The sequence below is a fragment of the Suillus plorans genome (genome assembly GCF_016647745.1).
Source record: "Suillus plorans strain S12 chromosome Unknown HD556scaffold_28, whole genome shotgun sequence".
NCBI lineage: Eukaryota > Fungi > Basidiomycota > Agaricomycetes > Boletales > Suillaceae > Suillus > Suillus plorans.
Window position 1 is genome coordinate 224,357 of NW_024537412.1, and position 19,535 is coordinate 243,891.

General features: G+C 48.1%; 8 protein-coding genes across 8 annotated transcripts; 3 read left to right on the forward strand and 5 right to left on the reverse strand.

Annotated features, from left to right (window-relative positions):
* Positions 1 to 53: 53 nt before the first annotated feature.
* HD556DRAFT_1237423 (SNF2 family N-terminal domain-containing protein) lies at positions 54 to 4,494 on the forward strand (the record flags this gene model as incomplete). The annotated part of the gene is made up of 18 exons (XM_041297895.1): positions 54 to 792; positions 842 to 898; positions 948 to 1,381; positions 1,418 to 1,515; positions 1,568 to 1,639; positions 1,689 to 1,829; positions 1,988 to 2,427; positions 2,476 to 2,586; positions 2,635 to 2,677; positions 2,728 to 2,775; positions 2,835 to 3,122; positions 3,171 to 3,437; positions 3,489 to 3,739; positions 3,791 to 4,020; positions 4,075 to 4,101; positions 4,151 to 4,187; positions 4,239 to 4,297; positions 4,348 to 4,494. 18 exons carry the CDS (start codon positions 54 to 56, stop codon positions 4,492 to 4,494), a joined length of 3,489 nt encoding a protein of 1,162 aa, XP_041160200.1.
* Positions 4,495 to 4,727: 233 nt separating this feature from the next.
* Positions 4,728 to 6,308, reverse strand: HD556DRAFT_1372319 (WLM domain-containing protein). The gene is made up of 5 exons (XM_041302983.1): positions 6,114 to 6,308; positions 6,053 to 6,058; positions 5,901 to 6,001; positions 5,543 to 5,842; positions 4,728 to 5,486 (listed from the first exon to the last, which is right to left on the reverse strand). The coding sequence occupies exons 1-5, from the start codon at positions 6,286 to 6,288 to the stop codon at positions 4,905 to 4,907; spliced, it is 1,164 nt and encodes a 387-aa protein (XP_041160201.1). The 5' UTR covers positions 6,289 to 6,308; the 3' UTR covers positions 4,728 to 4,904.
* A 109-nt stretch (positions 6,309 to 6,417) lies between these two features.
* Positions 6,418 to 8,929, forward strand: HD556DRAFT_453265 (uncharacterized protein). The gene is made up of 14 exons (XM_041310637.1): positions 6,418 to 6,674; positions 6,781 to 6,935; positions 6,983 to 7,015; positions 7,068 to 7,087; positions 7,148 to 7,162; positions 7,220 to 7,258; positions 7,305 to 7,333; positions 7,382 to 7,395; positions 7,442 to 7,474; positions 7,649 to 7,708; positions 7,759 to 7,899; positions 7,952 to 8,183; positions 8,242 to 8,290; positions 8,362 to 8,929. Exons 2-14 carry the CDS (start codon positions 6,878 to 6,880, stop codon positions 8,626 to 8,628), a joined length of 990 nt encoding a protein of 329 aa, XP_041160202.1. The 5' UTR covers positions 6,418 to 6,674; positions 6,781 to 6,877; the 3' UTR covers positions 8,629 to 8,929.
* Positions 8,930 to 8,969: 40 nt separating this feature from the next.
* Positions 8,970 to 10,824, reverse strand: HD556DRAFT_1237456 (uncharacterized protein; the record flags this gene model as incomplete). The annotated part of the gene is made up of 4 exons (XM_041297897.1): positions 8,970 to 9,228; positions 9,286 to 10,338; positions 10,392 to 10,634; positions 10,688 to 10,824. The coding sequence occupies 4 exons, from the start codon at positions 10,822 to 10,824 to the stop codon at positions 8,970 to 8,972; spliced, it is 1,692 nt and encodes a 563-aa protein (XP_041160203.1).
* A 1,875-nt stretch (positions 10,825 to 12,699) lies between these two features.
* HD556DRAFT_1443279 (splicing factor 3B subunit 5/RDS3 complex subunit 10) lies at positions 12,700 to 13,222 on the reverse strand (the record flags this gene model as incomplete). Its single annotated transcript, XM_041306580.1, has 6 exons — positions 12,700 to 12,747; positions 12,801 to 12,924; positions 12,976 to 12,997; positions 13,056 to 13,079; positions 13,127 to 13,169; positions 13,211 to 13,222. The coding sequence occupies 6 exons, from the start codon at positions 13,220 to 13,222 to the stop codon at positions 12,700 to 12,702; spliced, it is 273 nt and encodes a 90-aa protein (XP_041160204.1).
* A 69-nt stretch (positions 13,223 to 13,291) lies between these two features.
* HD556DRAFT_1372335 (uncharacterized protein) lies at positions 13,292 to 14,710 on the forward strand. The gene is made up of 5 exons (XM_041302984.1): positions 13,292 to 13,576; positions 13,636 to 13,691; positions 13,743 to 13,800; positions 13,859 to 14,254; positions 14,310 to 14,710. The coding sequence occupies exons 1-5, from the start codon at positions 13,390 to 13,392 to the stop codon at positions 14,525 to 14,527; spliced, it is 915 nt and encodes a 304-aa protein (XP_041160205.1). The 5' UTR covers positions 13,292 to 13,389; the 3' UTR covers positions 14,528 to 14,710.
* Positions 14,434 to 17,275, reverse strand: HD556DRAFT_1476443 (uncharacterized protein; the record flags this gene model as incomplete). Its single annotated transcript, XM_041308537.1, has 3 exons — positions 14,434 to 15,787; positions 15,824 to 16,340; positions 16,397 to 17,275. Coding segments are annotated over 3 exons (2,436 nt in total), but the record flags the coding sequence as incomplete, so codon positions are not given.
* Positions 17,276 to 18,647: 1,372 nt separating this feature from the next.
* Positions 18,648 to 18,983, reverse strand: HD556DRAFT_1237384 (uncharacterized protein; the record flags this gene model as incomplete). The annotated part of the gene is made up of 3 exons (XM_041297891.1): positions 18,648 to 18,708; positions 18,761 to 18,869; positions 18,929 to 18,983. The coding sequence occupies 3 exons, from the start codon at positions 18,981 to 18,983 to the stop codon at positions 18,648 to 18,650; spliced, it is 225 nt and encodes a 74-aa protein (XP_041160207.1).
* Positions 18,984 to 19,535: the final 552 nt, after the last annotated feature.

Genomic DNA, 19,535 nt, shown 5'->3' on the forward strand with positions numbered 1-19,535 from the left:
ATATATCATCCCTTAGCAGCGCCGTCTCTCGCTTCCTATACAAAAGAACTTTAATGACCCACGACTTTCGACCTTGTGATGGTCTTTTTTTCGCAGATTCTGACGATGAGGAAGACGACGCAAAGTCCACAACCGTGACGGTTCCGAGTCAGATTGGGATATCAGTGCAGCCAGCATCTCACCAACTAGCTCCCCCATCAGGTCCGCCCTACTCCCCACAAGAGAAGCGTCTGTTCTTTGCCGATAGTGATGATGAAGATATTCCACGTTTCCAAACTCCAAGGCCAATTGCGATTAATTCAGAATTGATCATGAATGGCAATGACAGCGAAAGCGACCTGGAGATACCCTCATTTGAAGAGGTTCCTCGAGCTTCCAGCGTCAGTAGCATGTCATCAGGGCCCTCTCTCAGAAGTTCCTCGCCGGTGCCAGGTCCTTCTCATGAAGAACCACCGGTCAAGAAGAGGCGACTTTCACCTCCTTCCAAGGTTCAGGTGCGTACGGGACCGTCTGGTCATTCTGCATATCTTGGATCATTCCTTGTTGGGAATGCCTGGAGTACTGTCAGAGGCAAAGGTTATATCAAATCAGGCGACACCATTCACATTGAACGGGATGATCCTGATGATTTTAAATCTGGCCTACCAGTTTCTGGCAAAGGAAAGAAGAAAGCTCTTCCCGGTAATGGTAAAAAGAAGCAACTCACCCTCGGTGCTATGCTGAAATCGCAGCCACCCAAAACGACGAAGAAAGCTGACACCGTAGTTCGCCTTACAAATGACCGTGGTTTCGGTGAGTATCATCTGCAAATAATGTAAGGGTGCTCACATATTTCAACCAGAGTTTGGGCGTCTTCCGCAGCATGTTTCATCTTGGGTTTCAAGGCTTCTTGACTTCGGTACTTTATCTTCCATCTGAATTAGCCTTGCATTTACCACGGCGTCCAGGGATCGTCGACTTCAAGGGCAGTACAGTGGTGGACTGCCCAGCCACTCTACATTCTGGTGCAGACCTGATAGTCTCATTGTCTGTATATGTCCGTGCATCTGCATTCAAACCACCGAGTACTTCCGCGGAGGGGGCACCGAAGGCGTTGTTCAATCAGGGACAAGAGACACAAGATGAACAAACTCTCAGAGAACGCAAATCTGCGCTACTCTCTCTCTTCGATGCTGTTAACCTCCGCCCTTGTAGGGGAGCCCGCGTCCAAGATAATGGCAACATGGAAAATGGATCTGACGGCATGAACAATAAACTGGCGCAACATCCCGGCGGTGCCAAAAAAAAGAGAATTGAAATTGTTGGCGACGGCGAGGAAGTTGAAGTAGAAGAAGCCGAGGAGTTATCTGACAGCGAGTTGGATGTCATCTACAAGAAGCGGGTATCATTTTGTGACGTCAGGCTATCATATTGACAGTTTTCTAGAGCCCAGAAGCACGATCAATCGATGGCTGAGATGGATCCTCCTGGCACCTTTACATTAACACTAAGGGGATACCAGAAACAAGCGCTTATGTGGGCCGGAATATCATCGAATTTCTAATTCTCCCCTACTGACTCATACAAGGTGGATGCATTCAAGGGAATCAGGTGAAATGTCTGCTAGAGAAGCTGTGTCTATGCATCCTCTATGGAGCGAGTAAGTCCCCAAAACATGCTATAGGAACAGCGATCAACTGTTCTTATAGGTATGCTTTCCCTGCCGAGCCTCGAGATGGTATAATCGATCTGACGGCAGACGAGAAGCCGTTCTACTTCAACCCTTACTCTGGAGAACTCAGTCTTGACTTTCCTAAGGCCGAACGCACACTCAAAGGAGGGATCCTCGCGTAAGTAGCAAGCATTCGTTGATTAATAGATACTTATTCCCTGCCAGTGATGGTAAAGTGCAGTTCTCATTTGACGTTACCTTACTCATAAACAACAACCTTTCAATATGGCACACCACGCAGAGAGTGCGTCCCTGTAACCTTTGTGCAATGTTCAGAGCTGATTCATTCATCTCAGTGGGAATGGGAAAAACCATTATGTTATCTGCTCTCATTCATACAAACCGAGATCCGGAACCTATTCTTCCTGACGATACTTCCAAGGATCTTGCACGCATTCGTCAGCTGAAACTTGACAATGCCTTTCGGTCAAGAGCTCTCAGGCAAACGAAGAAGCCTGCCAAAGGCCCTTCTGCAACATTGATTGTTGCTCCTACCTCACTGCTCTCCCAGTGGCACGAGGAACTCCAGCGGTCGAGTGCACCAGGGACCCTCAAAGTCAGTGTCTGGCACGGACAGAATAGGCTGGACCTGGACGGTATAGAAGATAATTCGATGGATGACGCGTCTATCACCGTGATTATTACATCCTACGGCGTACTTGCCTCCGAACACTCCAAACTGCTCAAGTCTGGTGGTCAATCTTCTATTTTCCAAGGTATGTTTCAGGGATCAACGAAAATCCCTCGATTAACGGTTTGTGAAGTGGAGTGGCTACGAGTCATTTTGGACGAAGCTCATCACTGCAAGTCCAGGACAAGTAAGACTGCACGAGCTGTATATGCTCTTCGTGCTAGACGTAGATGGGCCGTAACAGGTGGCTACATTGATGTTTCTCATAATCCAGATGCTAAATTACGATCAGGAACTCCCATTGTCAATAAACTCGAGGACCTTCATTCGCTTCTGTGAGTAACAAAAGTGTACATATACAATAGTTTAACTGATCTCGTATCAGCCAATTCCTGGAGTATACACCATGGTCGTCGTACTCATTCTTCCGCTCGTATGTGTCTATCCTTCTCGTGAATTTTCATTCTTCTCATGACTGAGCCCATTTGCCAGCTTCATTACTGTGCCATTCCTTGCTCGCGATCCCAAGGCAATAGAAATAGTGCAAGTAATCCTCGAGAGTGTCCTTCTCCGACGCGAGAAGAACATGCGTGATAACTCTGGCAAACGCATCGTCGAATTACCTGCGAAGGAGGTCACTGTCGATACACTGCACTTTACACCTGCAGAACAAAAGATATACGAGTCTATTTACAATGCAGCAAAGCGGAATTTCGATCAGCTCAACGCAAAAGGGCTCGTAGGCAAAAACTACACCCACATTCTTGCTATGATTATGAGGTGAGATTTTCGATGCCTGACGTATCTTAATCTTACCTCTTTTCCAAGACTGCGCCAGGCAGTGCTTCATCCAGATCTGGTCACTGATACTAGCGATGGGATAGAGACTAAACCTTCTGGACACTCCAAAGATGGAGCGATCGACGTGGACACCCTCATGAATGACATCTCAGAGCGTGATTCGGAGAGTGGCTCGAAAGCAGCCTATGCTGAGAGTGTTTTGGCCAACCTTGACATGTCCAATGATGCAGAATGCCCAATCTGCCTTGATGTGATGCAAACGCCGTCCATCATCCCTCCCTGTATGCATCAATGGTGCGCACAATACTGTCCGTTTCATCTACCAATGCTAACGTTATAACACAGTTGTAAAGAATGCATTATATCATATCTTGCGACATGCACGGACAAGGGAGAGGTGCCACGATGCCCGACGTGCTCACATGGACCAGTCAAGGAGCAAGATCTCATTGAGGTTCTCCGGTCATCTGGTCAAGATAGCCCACACCGGGAGTCCACAGGGGACGAAAAAGAAGGGACGTCGACGTCAGAAGTCTTCCTGCGCCGAAATGATTTTAGATCATCCACGAAACTGGATGCTCTGGTACAAAACCTTAGTAGGTGTTCCTTTACATGGTCCATTCCACTCTGAGCTAAGTTGGTTCCAGGACGAATTCGAGATCAAGACCCATACTTCCGTGCTGTCGTCTTCTCGCAGTTTACGTCCTTCCTTTCGCTTATCTCTGTGGCACTGGACCGTGAACGCCTGTCGTGGTACCGTTTTGATGGATCAATGGACCTCAAGAAGCGCAATGCTGCCATATCAGAATTCAAGCAGAATGAGCGGAAGCCCAAGGTTCTCATTGTCAGCTTGAAAGCAGGTGGCGTTGGTCTGAATGTAAGCGCAAGTCACCTGCCTCTTGGATCTTCTGAACGTTACGTCAAACGATAGCTGACGAGCGCCAACCACGTTTTCATGGTTAGTCCCCGGAACTTGTCGCTCTGTGTCACTGATGAGTATTGCTCAGATGGACTGCTGGTGGAACGCGGCGACTGAAAATCAAGGTTGGTGTCCGGGTATCCGTCTATAGTTCACCGTGCTGATTTTGGTGACAGCCATCGATCGCGTGCACCGAATAGGCCAAGAGAAAACCGTCTATGTCAAACACTTTATAGTGAGCTCGTCTTGATCTCTGTTCACCATATCCATTAAACCTTTTTCGAGGTCGATCACACCATCGAAGGCCGCATACTGCAGATCCAAAAACGCAAGACCGCCATCGTCAAAGAGGCATTCCGTGGGAGCGATAAATCGGACAAAACAGACCCGGAGAGTCTCGAGAATCTGAAAGTTATATTCGGTGATGATTAATAACAGCTCTTGTATAAATGGTGCTTCTCTTCGAATGGCATCGAACTAGATGTAAGTCTACGGAACAAGAAATTTTAATGGTCCAATCAAAATGGACTTCGACAGGAACTTCGAAACCCACGATCCAGACGCAAGTCGCTGAACTCAGTAAAAAAATAATTCCATGATTATCTCCAATGAACATGTCATGATCACCTTCAATCGGCAAACAACTAATTGAGTCTCGCAGCATTGCAAGCAAACACTTTATTATTCCATCGTTCGATAAAAAAATCTACACAGGGCACAGCCCCAAACAACAATACATGAGAGAAAACTATCAAAGTGAAGGTCCTGCATCGTAACGTCATAGTCACGAGATTATGACATGAAGCGCTGGAATCTCCTGAGATGTGAGGAAACAAAATCCTTTAACCGTGAGTGCTCTCAGTCTTGATAGCGCCGCAAAATCGACATGACCAAAACTGGTGGGGTATTTTAGCCTCACCACACGTCTTACAAGTCCATCCCATAAGAGGATCTTGAGGACGCCCTGTTAAACACAAGGTACATTGGTGTGCTTGTTGGTCATTGACGAGCGTGCAAACCGCACAAGCCCATTGCCCACCACAAGCTGGGGTCTCGGCTGGTTTGCGAGGAGGCGTGGGATCCTTGGCATTGTTTGCCTGCTTCGTTGCAATGACTCTTTTTGGGGCATCAGAAATTGATCCGGAAGTACTGCCCCGTGGCCTCGATGGTCCGATAACAACACGTGATTGACTCGCAGTTCTACGCGAGTTGAAAGGACGGACAGTGAAGCATGCTGCACACTGCAGCACAATCGGCTCATTGTGAAGTGTGCACACAGGACAAGGCCACGGTTCTAGAGGGGAATCATTATCGGTAAGATCAATGATGTCTTCGATGCTTTCCCTGGCCGCCCTCTCGGCTTCGCGCTGGGCAAGTATACCCGACCCACACTCGATCTCATCACGCTTTCTGCGCTCGGCAGCCTGCGAAAGGTAGTATTAACGTATATTTCTAGGAGACGGAGAACACAAAGAAGGACCTGTGCGGCCAGTTCACGAGGATCCATGCCTTGCAGCGCAGTGATTCTGAGACCACCTAATCTGCCACCGCCGCCGAGAACATCATTGGCACGACGCCTCTCTTCGGCAGCTTCAAGAGCTTTGATTCTAGCCAAGTATGGCGGAAGATCGTACGATACCCCTGCGCCCAGTCTGTGGCCGGGAGAAAAGAAGCCTTCACCAGCGTAGCCAGAGCGCACTAGTGCATCATACTCGTCCTCGAGTGCAGCTAGAAACTTGTAAAAAAATTCGTCGTGAGGGCCATGGACATTATGAGTAAGCTATATTGAGGTACTTATTATCGGTAGCTTGCATACGCCGTTTCAAATATTTTCTTACCTCATGGAGCATGACCCGAACAACCTGATCTTCCTCATAAAAGGTGTCGGGAGCCCATGGAAGGCGCAATCTCAGGAGAATCTGCTCTCCTCCGTTTACATCTGAATGTGTGTCAGCAAGTGCAATGAACAGCTGATGTGTTCGACGCTTACTCAACCCTGCATGATGGGTGACCCTATGAAGAAGTCTCAGGTGATGCTGGAAGGAACTTACCGACTAAATTAGGGCTTTCAGGGAAAAATTCAGATAATAACGGCAAGACCCAGCCATGTTTCCTCATGATAGGCTTTACTAGGGTTGCTACCCGTTGAAGCATGGGCAAGGCTCGATCTGCATGTGGACGGTCTCTCAAGTGAGTGAATGATTTCACGAAAGTTTGCAACATCATGTATGTATCCCGGAGTGTGGCCAAGGGCCAAGGCCCAAGTGATGCTTAATCAGCTTTAACAGTAAAGTTATAAATAACTATACACAACCAACGCTAGTAGTAAAGTATTATGTTAAGTTACAATGTCATGACAGGCTTATGGCCGCCATAACTATGAGCAACCCGGGCGGCCACCTCACGCTGAGGTACCCTGAGATAAGCATGCTGTCGGTTAACGGTACTTCTCCCTCGCCCACGAACTTCCGATAGTATTCTAGAATGATACTTGGTTCACTCTGGTTTTACGGGCTGACGCATGCTAATATCCAGTAGCAGCAGTTCCGCGGTTATAGTAGGTGTTCTGGGCTCTGGCCTTGATAAACCTTCGGAACCGATGCTAACTCAACGTAAGTCGTTGTCAAACCTTTGTCATTAATCAACGTTGTGGTACTAAACGTCACCCCTTTTGTTTATCAACGTCTTTACCTTAAACGCGTGTGCTTCCACTACTAGCCTAACTATAAGCACCCGTGAAGCCTCGTTCAACAACTCTGATGACCTTTGCCCCAAAACTACTCTACTCCTGAAAGTAGCTGAGCGCATTGCACACATGAGCTCAAGCGCGACAACAATAACACACGACCTTAATTCATTTTCTTATGCGCAAGGTTAGTTCTGGTGATATTCACGACTTCAATCCAAACATTGTTTTCAGTTGCTGTCGCCGTTGCCGTCTTGTATGATCACGGTATGCAATCTATCGAATCTTATGGCCATTGACTCAGTTATCGTCTATTCAGGACTAACATTCGCTCGTGAAGTGAGTCACTATTGATCAATGGTCGACAAGCAAAACTCAATAACGTTTCTGAACTCTTAGATAGATTATATATGGGTGAGTCAAACTTGAAAATGGTGTCACTTGTCATACGCTAATTTCATTGATGTCCAGCGGAGGCCGCCTTCATTAGTGTCCGCCTTATATCTATTGGTATGTGCAACTACGATGGAATTTTTCTAGTTTTCATGTTAGTTAGGACCGCTATGTGGGCGATTCCATTGTGATGTAAGCCCTTATGTTTAAGCCCCCATCAGTAGTCTGATATGTTCCTAGCCTTGGCACATATCGTATGTCAATATTTATGTCACAAGCTCTCACTCTCACACGGTCTAGTGTGCCTGACTGAGGATGGATCAATACAAGTGAGCATGTTTATCTAAATGTACCACTTGCGGTTTTCTTACGAAGTTGTTTACAGGAGTATGATCTATAACGCGCTTTATTCGTACTTCTTGCTGATAGCATTGGTTTCACGCATTTTTCAGATGCAAGTACATCAACTTCGTATTCCAAATGATCAGTATCTCACTTATACCCAAGGCTATCCGCTTTTCCAGGTCCGAGGTTGGGGTACTCTTCTGTGTTCATGGCTTACTCAGTGTAAATCACATTTGTACATATACCATTTGACACTTACACCATCCGCACAGGTATCATGCAACTCCGAATATATGCTATGTACCGGCGGAATAGGTGGATACTCATGGTATTGCTCTTATCTTTTTTCAGCGAGGTCCTTGCTGTCATTGTAATCATCTGGACGACCAATGGTCCAGCAAGCAAATTTGTTGGTACGTACTGCAAAGATACGTGGAGCCACACTTGTTCACTCCACATCACTAGTCATCGTCGAGCCTTTTCCTGGGAAGCGCTTGTGCTCCTTCACCGGGATCAACACAGACTTCGTTTATTTATTCATACCCATCCTTTGCTTCGAGACATTGCTCTTCTTCTTGGCCATCAGAGTTTCTCTCAAAAATATGAGAGAAAGGAGGGTCACCCCCGGTACCTCCAGCTTGCGCATAAATTCATTCATGAGCATACTCGTGCGAGACAGCATTTTGTATTTTTTCATGTTAGTATCATTTTTTTCCATGCATTCTTAATCACCGGTTAATAATCGGTCCATCCAGAAACCTGGCGAAGTGCGCTGTTGTCATAGGCCTGTGGCGGAATGCTTCTGTGAGATTTTTTTGATCGTTTTTTTTTGATGTATTACTCACTATTACACATTGTTCCCTGCACGCAATCAGGCCCTGCACGCAAATATATCTATCCCGTTCATCATGCTTCTAGAAACCACGGTCGGTACCCGAGTAGTAATCAACTTCAAGGAACACTGTTCTCGCCGGTTGAGCTCGGAACCGGTCATGATCACTGGGTCAATACGCTTTGCAGGAGTCAGTGAAGAGACTGCACGCCAGGGTACGATTCATGACCAGTCGAACGAAGGCAATGAGATGCAGCTGGTCAAGGGTTTTCAAGAGAGTACTGAAGTCATCGTTTTCGAGGAATTATAACCTTGAATTGCTGCGATCCACGTGAACTATACATATGGACCAATTTCTACAAGATTGGTGATATAGTACATGTACAAAGGATTGAGCCCATGCCGCTGGTGTAAATGCAATAAGGTACCGGATAATACGATGCAATCTAGTACGTGTGACAACCATGTTACTGTAATGAGTGAGTGTTCGAGTGCAGCGATGCAGGATGAAGGAGTGATATGGCAAATAGCAATAATCAATAGCAGAGCGGAGGAGGAAAGCGAAGGATAGATGAGATCCGGGTTGAAAGCGTCGGAAGTGGCGAAGGGTATACAGGTAATGCGAACAATGAAGTTTTGTACATGGTACTCCTATGATAAAACGATGTCGTCGGCGGTATTCTTGCTGGCAGTGTACACATAGATGGAGCGCACGAAAGTGAGCTCGTCTTTCGAATAACGTGATGACTCGGGTTGCTTCACACTGGCGTCTGAGTATCCTCGAGGACGTGGGCGAATAGAGAGTACTTCGGTTGAAAGTCTGTGATTAGGAGTGACGGAGGGCTCATCATGGATAGACTTTTCCATTTCAGGAGTCACTGAGGGCCAGTTGAAACGCTTGCGGCGGAAGCTTTAAATCGGTGGATGATAAGATTTCGAAGGAAAATATTCAGTTGAAGGTACCCACCACTCGTAGTCCCAAATGACATCATCTAACACTGCGTCATCTAAAAGGGCGTTTCCGTCGGCATCACGGAAGAATTCTTGCGCGTACTCATGCAGTGCAGCTTTGCACCCGAGCAGACTCTGCATGTGCTTGCATGCGTGCATCTCAAGCTCGAAAGGCCCCAGTTCAATCAACGTGTTAGGCCACAAGACCAGCCCGGGAGATTGAACAGGACGTGAGGGTGGGGGATTTACTGAACGTCGGGGCGATTGTGAAGTGGGGGAAGTAGCAGCAGAAGAGGGAATACCAAGACGGCCGGCTGCTTTGGCACTAATGGATTGTGGTATGGGGGACAGGAGGCTCTCTCCACTGGAACGGTCGCCCTTCTTGCCCTTGTTCTCGATCTTGTCCCATTCAACAGCAATCCACTGCTTGAGGACTCTCCCTTTCTTCTTCTTCAGGCTCTTGCTGTCTGCGCTCGACACCGACGCTTGATCAGGATCTGAACCAGAGCCTGAGCCCAAGTCTGAATTTGGCGCAGGAGGTGCAATGGCGAGAGTCATCGCCGCGACTCTCTGGGCGTTGTATCGGCCGAAAACATGATCCAGAACTTCCTGTATGTTTCTTCGTTGGTCTGTGCGGATCTTGTACTTGCTCCAGAGCATATCGACGAACAGACCCTCGAGATCTTTCGCATTGGATTCATGTCTGGTCCATTCTGACGTAGCATCGTATGCCGGTGATTCTTCTTCGTCTTCGGATAGGGAGCTCCGTGTGCTCTTGAAGTCGTCATCGTCCTCGTCATCCGAATCGCTGTCATCAAAGTCGATGTACGAATGACAGCGGGGAGGAGAGACGCTGGCGGCGGCCGGCGAAGCTGGAGCGCGTTCCAAATGTTTCACGGTTGGGAATAAGGCTTGATCATCAATCAATTCTAGTCGCCCGCCGGGCGCCAAAACTCTCATGACTTCCATGAGAACCTCTTCCCAACTCTCAAGAGGGATACACAGGGACAAGTTTGCCATCCGCACCAGATCGAATGTGTCACTAGGGAAGCCTAATCGGTGCCCGACGCTGAGTAATATTAGTAAGTAAAGCAGGATCATGTGAAAAACGCGCGTACTCACAAGTTCATTTGCCTCCATTCTACATTTGATGGCGTAGCAATGCCGTCATTTAAGCTTGATGGAGCAATCAAGTCAATACCAATTATCCTTGCTTTTGGCCAATGCTTTGCAGCCCTAATGGCCCAATGTCCTGCACCGCATCCCACATCAAGAATAGTAGTAGGTGGGTTACCGTTGAATGTAAGAAACGACGGCGTCCCATTAGTGCTGAGACGTTGCAACAGAACATCTGAGAATCGATCGCTGTGATGGTTTGTCAGCCCCGAGCACAGGAATACCGCAGCAACATAGCTCACTTGTCAAGAAGGGTACGGTCGTAGGCTTGCATGTAAGGAGCTTGGTGGGGAGGATAAGGATGATGGATCATGCCTCGTCTTGTGGCGAAGTGATTCTTCGCCTGAAATGCTTTGGCAGGGGAGTGCGGCCCCTGCATGAATTCGACATCTTCATCTCCGTCACTAGATAAATCCGGGAGAGTACTCGTGCTCGCACTGTAGCACGAAGTCGTAGAAAATGATTCTGAGGCGTCACTTGGTGACTTCTTTCTCTTCTGAAGAAACGGCCTCCTGGGCTTGGACGGATCCCATGACAAGGCGCGATTGATGGGGGTGAGAGGTAGGACCACGTCTACGTCGGAAGGGGTGAGGTGTTTTCCCAAAAACCTGCGCTTTCGGATAGAATCTGCATCAGACTGCGGTCCCATGATGCTGGCGTATCCAGAGTCAACACTGCTAAAGGAGCTGGGGCGACTGCAAGAGCCGGTCGGAACGTAAGAGCTGTTTGAGAAGGTGTAGAATGACGGTCGCGGGGTCAAAATTAAGCTTTCGGACGAGGAACACTCGCCGAGAGAACAAGGCTGAAAGGGAGGAAACGGTCGCGATGAAATTTCCGAAGCCATGATGTGTAGGCCGGAGCAGAATTAATACGACAGCGATTGTGGCCAGTCAAAGCGATTGTGGCCAGCATAGGCCTTTGTGGACTGCTAGAAGGGAATTGTCCACTGTAGAAAGCACTGAGGACAAAGGGAATGAGTTGAAGGGTAAAGCGCAGTCTATAAGGATAGCAAGAGCCGGATTGGGTGTGGTGGTCGTTGGAGGACAGGATAGTGGTCCTAGACAGAAATTCAAATGAGCACCGCGGCGGATTGATGGTGGGGAATTTTAAAGAGCTGATCAATCCCGGACTAGGGTATGTAATCATATTAGCTGTACCTTGTTCACCTGGCCGGACACCGTGCGTTAGTAAATTTCCGACACTTGATCTCATCAGGGAACAATGGCTGTGACAACTCAAAGCTAATATCCAATTTTGGTAATTTTTCGATTCCAAATTAAGTAAGCTTCCGCCGGTTATCTTCATTGAAAAATACCGAAAAGGTTTCAAGAACAAGGACATGGGCTTAACGGGCACAACGACCAGCACGGCTGCTACTCATGTACTTCCACTCTTTGCTTTTCATTTTCTGCGTAAAACCGCACTAAATCATGATCAAACCAATGTAGTCAAGCTTCCTGTCACGGCTGATCTCAGCGTCAACTACTAAAGCGATGCCTAGTACAGCAATAACTTACTCCTCGCGGATACTTGCGTTCCGTCCGTCACTGACGGCAGTTTCTGCGCCCAGCGGTTGTATTATTCCTCCTTTGAGATCAAAGTGATATGGAGGCAGCACCTCGATCAGACGTAATCCTAAAACATACTGCCTGCCAAGATCACATGTTTCCCCATAATCACTCCAAGATAACGGAAGGAGCCAGGATCATCTTCCACGATCCTAGAATTAGTTGTCGCTAAATTACCAACTCGAGCAGTTGGTGTGGCAGTGACGACTGTCGAGACAAATTCACTATGGAAATACCCGCCACATCACCAAGAGCATCCCTCAATGCTGTCATTTTCGTAGCACTTGACGCCGAAGTAACCTGTCCAATCAACAAGGTTCCTGGTCGACTCGCCTAGATAAGCTTAGCATTTTCCTAAAGCCACAATGGAAAATCTCCTACCGGAAGCCGCTTGACACATTCAATAATAATAAAGGGTCCTCTTACCTTTGGTGAGTTCAATTGAAGGGTCCATACCGTTGACTCAAGCCAGGGTTCACGACACATGGGGATACCTCGACAGCATAACAGCAGGTCCCGATTGAGTGCAGGAGACATTATAATTATGAACACATCTCTTACAAACTAGAACGTTGTCAGATCGTAAGCACCAACGAAGGATAGGTAACCTGTGACGGAAAGGGACTCCGCATGAATACAATCCCTGTACCTGACGGAGGAACGACAAAAGGGGCACCGCAGAAAGTTCAATCTTCGTCTTTCTTGGGAGGGGGCCCGCAGGGCTGCAGCATTCGCTAATGAATATTTATCAGATTATGATCCGAGTTCTAAGAGTAGCCTGACATACCTCTGTCATCTCGAACTTCGTTCGGCCGATAGCTTCTCCGTCTGCAAGAGCCAGATACGAAAGCAAAGACGGGTGTCCTACAATAGAAGACAGCGTATCTCTGTGTTGATGTGTGACCCAGTCACTATTATTGCATGCTCAGAATAGGTTGTACAGATTCAAATGCTTGGCGTACTATTTCGTCAAGTCTGCGTGACCTGAAGACGTGAAGGAATATCAGAAACGAACTACTGAGATATTAAAAATGGAACATACCAGTTCCTGTGTAACGAGCGTGTACTGAAAGAAGGTCAAATAAATTACAGTGAACTAGAAGCAGTACTCACAATGCTCCAATTGCGTGTTGGCGGTATACCTGAGTTCAGAGGACTAGCATAAACCAGTCAGAATAGTTAGATTGTGGTACCGACGAAACTCACCATGATCGTTGAGAGGAAAGGAGTTAATTTTGATAATTTCACAATTAGATATTTGATTTATTTTTTCTCATATGTCCACGGACCACGTTACTCGGACGCGTCCAAGAAACACTTTTAATTGGTCTAGCTAGCTCACGTTCTACAGAAAAACTCACGGTCTATCTAAAAGCATGGCTTCCGACGAGGACAGACTACGCGCCAAGGTGGCAAAACTTAACGCATCTCTCGATGAGCTTGAGACTCAGCTCGACCCTCTATTCACCAAGAGCCTTCCCGAGACTCTTGTAGCCCTCGAAACCATCCAACAGGCCAAACTGCAAGTGGTCCTTCCATATGTACTATACGACCTTGTATTCGGTGCGTATGTATCGTTGAACATTAACTAGCTCGTCTAATTCTGCCACTCACACATACAGTATACCTGAAAACACGAGGAATTGATCCCAAGACCCATCCTGTTATCGGTGAACTGGTGCGCTTGTCTCTTGCGGCATAATTATAACTCATCTGATGCTCGCTTCAGGATTGCGTCCGCCAATACTTTGACAAAATCAAGAGCGCAGAAGATTCCGAAGAGAAAAGCAAGGATCCTTTCTACCTAACGTTGATTCTCATGCTAAATATCCTATCCATTTTTAGAGAGGCTTGGTATTGATAAAGCAGCTGCTAGCAGATTTATTAAACACGCCATCGCCCAAGCAAAGCTAGTAAAAGCTGAAGAACCAAGCAATACGGCACATGGACCTGCTTCTAGTAGCAGTGAACTGGTTCCAGTAAAAATTACCAGTAAAATGGCGGAGCGTGCAGAGTACGAGGAGAACCTGAAGGAATTGGGAAGTGAAGAGGAAGAGGATCTTGAAGTATTCGTTGAGGCTGAGGTGTCGGGCAACGACGACGCGATGGAAGAAGAAGCGTTGCCGCTGCCACCACAGGACAAGGGGAAATCACGAATGGTTGAAAGAGAAGTCCCAGAACATGAAGAACAAGTAGGTGGGAGACGGAAGCGACAGCGGATAGATCCTTTCGCAGCCTCAGGTAAGTCTTGACCGTGACCTTTTTCGTAGTCCCGCTAGAACCCACCTATTCGCAGGATATGGAGATGATGATCGTAGTCATTCCTCAAAGTCCGAGAAACCAAAGAAGCAGAAAAAGAAGTCGCCCGCATCTGCCTTACCCATAGCAGATAGTGTCTCGGCTATCCAGACACCAGATCAGTCAGGACAATGTACTTTATCAGCAGCCGACGAGGCGCAACAACGAAAAGCAGGAAAGAAAGCAAAGCGGAAGGAGAAGAAGAAGTCAAGTTAACACCAGTCACATATTGGACCACTATCTCCCAAGCCCTTCTCTCATTCTACACATCATGATCTGGAATGATACAGTTAACCTACTCGTGAACAACAACAACAACAACAACAACAGGGAAAAATATCAGTAATACATCGAAGAACGCTCGTTACGTGGGTAATGTGCACAATCAGCTTTGTAAACAGATCAAGAAATATTAAAGCGTACAAGTATAAGGCTCCTATGTTATAACACATCCCCCTCGGTCACTGACTACCCCATCTGGGGCCTCGGTATCAGGTGAACGCCTCCCACTACTGGGAGACCACCATCGCGTGCGCCCCGCAGTTTGGGCAACGTCCTCAAGATTATCTGACGGTCCGTTACCAGCACGCCGGGAATTTCGCCGATGCCGCTCCCGCGCAGCTCGAACAGCGTCCACAGTTTGCCAATTATAAAACGACTTCAACACGATGCGCTTCTCATCGCACTCATCCTGCCCTACTTTCAGTTCTTCCTTGTCCCGACCGTCCAGGTACGCGAGCTTCCGTGCATCCCAGGCACACCAGCCTTTGCGAGGGCGGGTTATCGCAGCAACATCCTTGACGGAGGTCTCACCCACAGCACGGCAGTCGATAGCAACCAGGGTCGCATCGGACGCATTGTGTTCGTGCGCCTGTCGCACGAACTCTTTGAGGACAGTCCCGGATATGCACGTGCTATCTGCCTCCAACACCCTAAGGCGAGGGCAATTGCAAATAAGAGAAAGGAAGGCCTCGTTGCTGAGGCTGACAGCAAACGACACAACCAGGTGTTCCAGCGCTTGCCCTGTCTGCAGTGGCTGTGTCGACCCTGATCTGGTGCTTTCTGGAGGACTGGGAGTCAGTGCGCTCAGGACGGCGTCAGTGATCTCCTCGTTATCCTCAAGATCAAGCTTTCGGAGAAGTGGCGTGGTTCCCAAGAGCCTCACAAGCCCCTCGTCTTTCATCGCCGTCCCAAGGCCTGCCAGTTCCAACAACTCCAGACGCGGCACTGCATACGCTAGATTGGAGCATGCGACGTCTGTAAGCAGCCTGCAATTCGAAAGTGACAGATGTCTGAGCTTCGTGATTCGCCTCCGGTAGCGCCCATTATCGCGCACTTCTCGCCCCGCCTCACGCGCAGTCAGCACCACGCTCTCCGTTGACTTCTCCTCTTCTGTACACGCCACAAAAGCCCCTAACGCCGAGTTGTGCAGAGAACGAGAATAGCTCAGATCGAGGATTTCCAACGAGGGCGCCGCTCTGCCTAAAACTCTCAGGGCCTCGTCAAATATACCCTCCAATCCACATAGCCTGAGCTCTTTCAGCGCAAGCTGGCCGTGACGCCCTAGTACGGCCTTTGCATATCTGTGAAGTCCGTCTCCGTTGATATTGGAACACCGATTCATGTTCAGGGATGTCAGCTGGGGGCAGAGCGCGAGAATATCGAACGTAGTGTTGTCAACGGCCTTCAACCCTTTGACGCAAAGACTGCGTAGAAACGGAGAATGGATGACGAGGTTGTGTAATGCCTGCGTAGTCAGGGCATTGCACCCTGACAGGTTTACGTCCAAAAGTTGTGTATATGCGAAGTCGATGGTTGGCGCGGAGCGTACACAGAGGCTCGTCGTGACTTGACCCAGAGTGCCGTGATCAAGCTTTGTGTATCCGGTAAGATCTATATTCTTGATGAATGGCCCAAGCGTCTCTGCAAGGCGCAGAAGGAAGGGCACCGGAAGGTTTGGGAATGCCTTGAGGTCGACATCCATCCACAGTTGACCATCAAAGACCAGTGAGCGCCACGCCTTTGACACCTAACACACAACATGCGTCATTGCAGATACCGCAACAACATGCACATCATTCTTACCCTGCTCAACTTCACCAGCTCGCGCATCCCACGATCTCTGCCCACCCAGCGGTACTTGGATGAGGATGCCTTTGAGGTAGTCCATTGTCCCGACGACTTCCACAGCTGAAATTCATCTTCGTGCAGGGAAATTAAGGCTGAGAATATCTGCAACTTCAGTTCACTGGGTAAAGCGTCATCAAAGACACTTTGCAGAACTAAAGGCACGGGGGCAAAGACGTCACTGTTGCCACGAGGGACGATGTCAAAGACAGACTGAGAGAGTGGAGAAGAATATGAACGGCCTTTGCCTGTGATGCTACTGAGGCTTTCAGGACCTTCAGAGCTCTGTTGAACATATGTTCGCGCGTCTGATGGAAGCTCGATGTTCAGACAAGGCTGAAACTCGGGATTTTTCCATGCTGGAAGGCAATTACGTTGCCCTGCTGTTGTTAGGTCTAAGAAAGGATCCGACACAGAACCGGCAGGGCTGAGATCTACTGATGTCGTGGCTGCACTAGCCTTATTCCTGAACAATAATCTACGCGCAAGGTTACCTGTGCCCTTGGATGCTGAGCCCAGTTTAACTTTGATCCTTGACATGGATCGAGCAGCTAACGAACGCGTAGAATGAATTGACAGGTTGGATAATGATCGCCTCCGGGAGGGCACTCTTGTCAGTCCCGGAAGCTGTTGTGCACTATTCTCGGGGGACTGGGAGTCTGAGTGAGAGGACGCGCAGGGAGGCGAGGTGTGAGTTGAACCGTAAGAGGAAGGTCCCGCAGATGGGGCTGGCGAACCAGGATCGGGGGATGGCCAGTCAATGGCACGATATTGCACGTCGCTCGTGGAGAACAAGAGAGGAGGCAACGTGTAGGCTAGATCCTTTGCTTTCCCTTTGCCGGGCAATGAGGCATTCATAAATACACAATCATCATTACTCGATGATCCGGCGAGTTGTATATCGCGATCTTCTGGACCCAAAATGCTGATGTTATCTGGTGATAATGATACTATGTTATGTTCCCCTGCAAGGGAAACGAATGGTAGTTGAGAAGATGATGAAGTGCCCTCGAGAGGTGACTCGATGGTAGGCGGTAATGTCACGGTCACAGAGGAATCACGACCGAAAGGTGCTGGGATGGGCATCGGTAATGAGGGACCTTTGCCCTTGCCCAGCATGGTACTAGGCTCTGGATCGTCCTGTCCGCCTGCTTCCATGTGTCGATTTCGCAGGATGTCAAGATTAGATAGGGCGTCTGTAATGCGGATGGCGATTGATGTAGGATACGAACACAACTTGAAGGAAGAAAGGAACGAACCTTGATCGCTGGGGCTCTCGGCCAGTTCAAAAGGATCGAAGGAGAACAACACATCCTCGTTATCAACGCGAGGCGGTTGCTCCATAAGTAATGTGTTGATACAATTGGAGGTGATAAAGAGATATAGGCTGATAGAGCAGATGGAGAGAAAGATAAGAGAGACAGAGGACAGAGAGAGAGAAAGAAAAGCGGAAGACGTTGTTACAGGACGACAAGAGACTTAACTTGTTAGGGCGCCTAGGCTGGCATAGTACGGAGTTCATCGGAACATTGACTCAGGGGCTACACGATGATCCACGCGTTGCTTTGCCATACAAAGTACGTCATTTCCACGCTCAACTCATCGTGCACGACGACAACAGCCGCTCCTTCCGATAAATTGAACTCGCCTAGGTTTTCGATTGATTTAATGGCCAGCACAATTTCTGAGACAGCCTATTTCAACCAGCTTTACTTATTTTAGATGGTCTGCTTTCAAGCAAGGCAACTTACCATGTGAATATGTATCGGTCTGTTCCAGCAAGGCTTTCCGGCAAACACCTAGGCGTCACTTGGGTGTCGTGTCATAATCTCATCGTACGTGGTTCAAACGTTCAACGTTCAAGTGTCGCATCCCAATCTGAATGTTTAAATGCTTAGTGCGGCGAAAATATAAACACTCGACGCACGACCCAGGAGAGCAACAAATAATTGCGATGCAAAGTCAACTAGCAGTGTGAATACGATGAAAATTAGTAGCAACACTAAACAGAATGACAACGAAAACCCTAAACAGCACAGAAAGAGGGCTACAGAAAGAATGACAGGCGATATGAATAATACTCGGCGCAGCTTAACAGTCAAATGTAAACGACGGAAGCGAGCGGCAATAAACAAACAGGAGGCAAAGGAACGAGGAAAGCGCAAAGCAGTAATCGATCGTAGCGATGGGGGTCACGGTAATATACGAATCACGTAGCAGCCCTCGGGTTTTCTTTGGCTGTCTTCCAGTTGGACGTTGCTAATTTGAACCTATAGATTGGTCCATTAGCAGACAGACGTAGGCGAGGAATAATTAGCCTACCTGTCTTGGTGAGACATGTCGGGTTCCTCCTCCTTCAACCGGGCCATTTCAGTTTGCATGAATTTGTTGAACGCGCTGAGTTTCTTCCTTCCACCGAAGCCAGATGACTCTATGATGAAAATAAACAAATAAGCGATCAACTACGTATTTGATGACGACGGGACATACTGGTCTTTTTGGCGGGTTTCTCAGACGCGGTCTTCGATTCTGTCCGGGGGGGCATGATTCAAGGTAAGGACAAGCAAGTCAGGTGTATAAGTGAGAAAACGCGGTTGATGCGAACTCGTTGAGGACGCTGATAAAAGGGGCAGTGCACGGTTCAAGCCGCAAGCTAGCTAGAAGGCGTCATTAATATTGAGCTAGGACAATAATCGGGTCAGCTTACCGTTGAGATCGGCAAAAGTTGAAAGGTGTGTGTGGAAAGGGGACGTGGGTGTGGTCTGTTGAAGAGAGGAAAAAGTTCATATTGGCTCGAGTTTGCGGACCTTTTTCTTCGTAAGTTGTTGACCCGCCGGGGGAGGGCTCGCGCCAGACGGACCCCGGTCACTAAAGTTGACGTAATAATAACAACGAAAAAAAAGTATTTAAGAAGAAAGTTGCTCGCCACAATGTGAACCCTGCAGCTGGTGCACTTGGCCATCGAAAAACCCGGTTCTTTGGACTTGCCAACTGTCATTTTTCAGTTACCATCCCCATGGGCAAGTACACACGTTTCCTGCCAACTTAGAGTTGAGTTGGAATCTCGTTAGGCTGTCGCAATTCGGCTACTCTGATA

Excerpts from the sequence above, each read along its gene's own strand:
- HD556DRAFT_453265 (XM_041310637.1), top strand. The coding sequence starts at position 6,878 with ATGAGCTCAAGCGCGACAACAATAACACACGACCTTAATTCATTTTCT. Across the intron at positions 7,259-7,304 it reads TGTCCGCCTTATATCTATTG|GACCGCTATGTGGGCGATTC; the intron begins GTATGTGCAACT and ends CATGTTAGTTAG. Across the intron at positions 7,900-7,951 it reads TCCAGCAAGCAAATTTGTTG|TCATCGTCGAGCCTTTTCCT; the intron begins GTACGTACTGCA and ends CCACATCACTAG.
- HD556DRAFT_1372335 (XM_041302984.1), top strand. The coding sequence starts at position 13,390 with ATGGCTTCCGACGAGGACAGACTACGCGCCAAGGTGGCAAAACTTAAC. Across the intron at positions 13,577-13,635 it reads ACTATACGACCTTGTATTCG|TATACCTGAAAACACGAGGA; the intron begins GTGCGTATGTAT and ends TCACACATACAG. Across the intron at positions 14,255-14,309 it reads AGATCCTTTCGCAGCCTCAG|GATATGGAGATGATGATCGT; the intron begins GTAAGTCTTGAC and ends ACCTATTCGCAG.
- HD556DRAFT_1372319 (XM_041302983.1), bottom strand. The coding sequence starts at position 6,288 with ATGATGTTGCAAACTTTCGTGAAATCATTCACTCACTTGAGAGACCGT. Across the intron at positions 5,843-5,900 it reads TTCGGGTCATGCTCCATGAG|CTTACTCATAATGTCCATGG; the intron begins GTAAGAAAATAT and ends ACCTCAATATAG. Across the intron at positions 5,487-5,542 it reads CTCGTGAACTGGCCGCACAG|GCTGCCGAGCGCAGAAAGCG; the intron begins GTCCTTCTTTGT and ends TACCTTTCGCAG.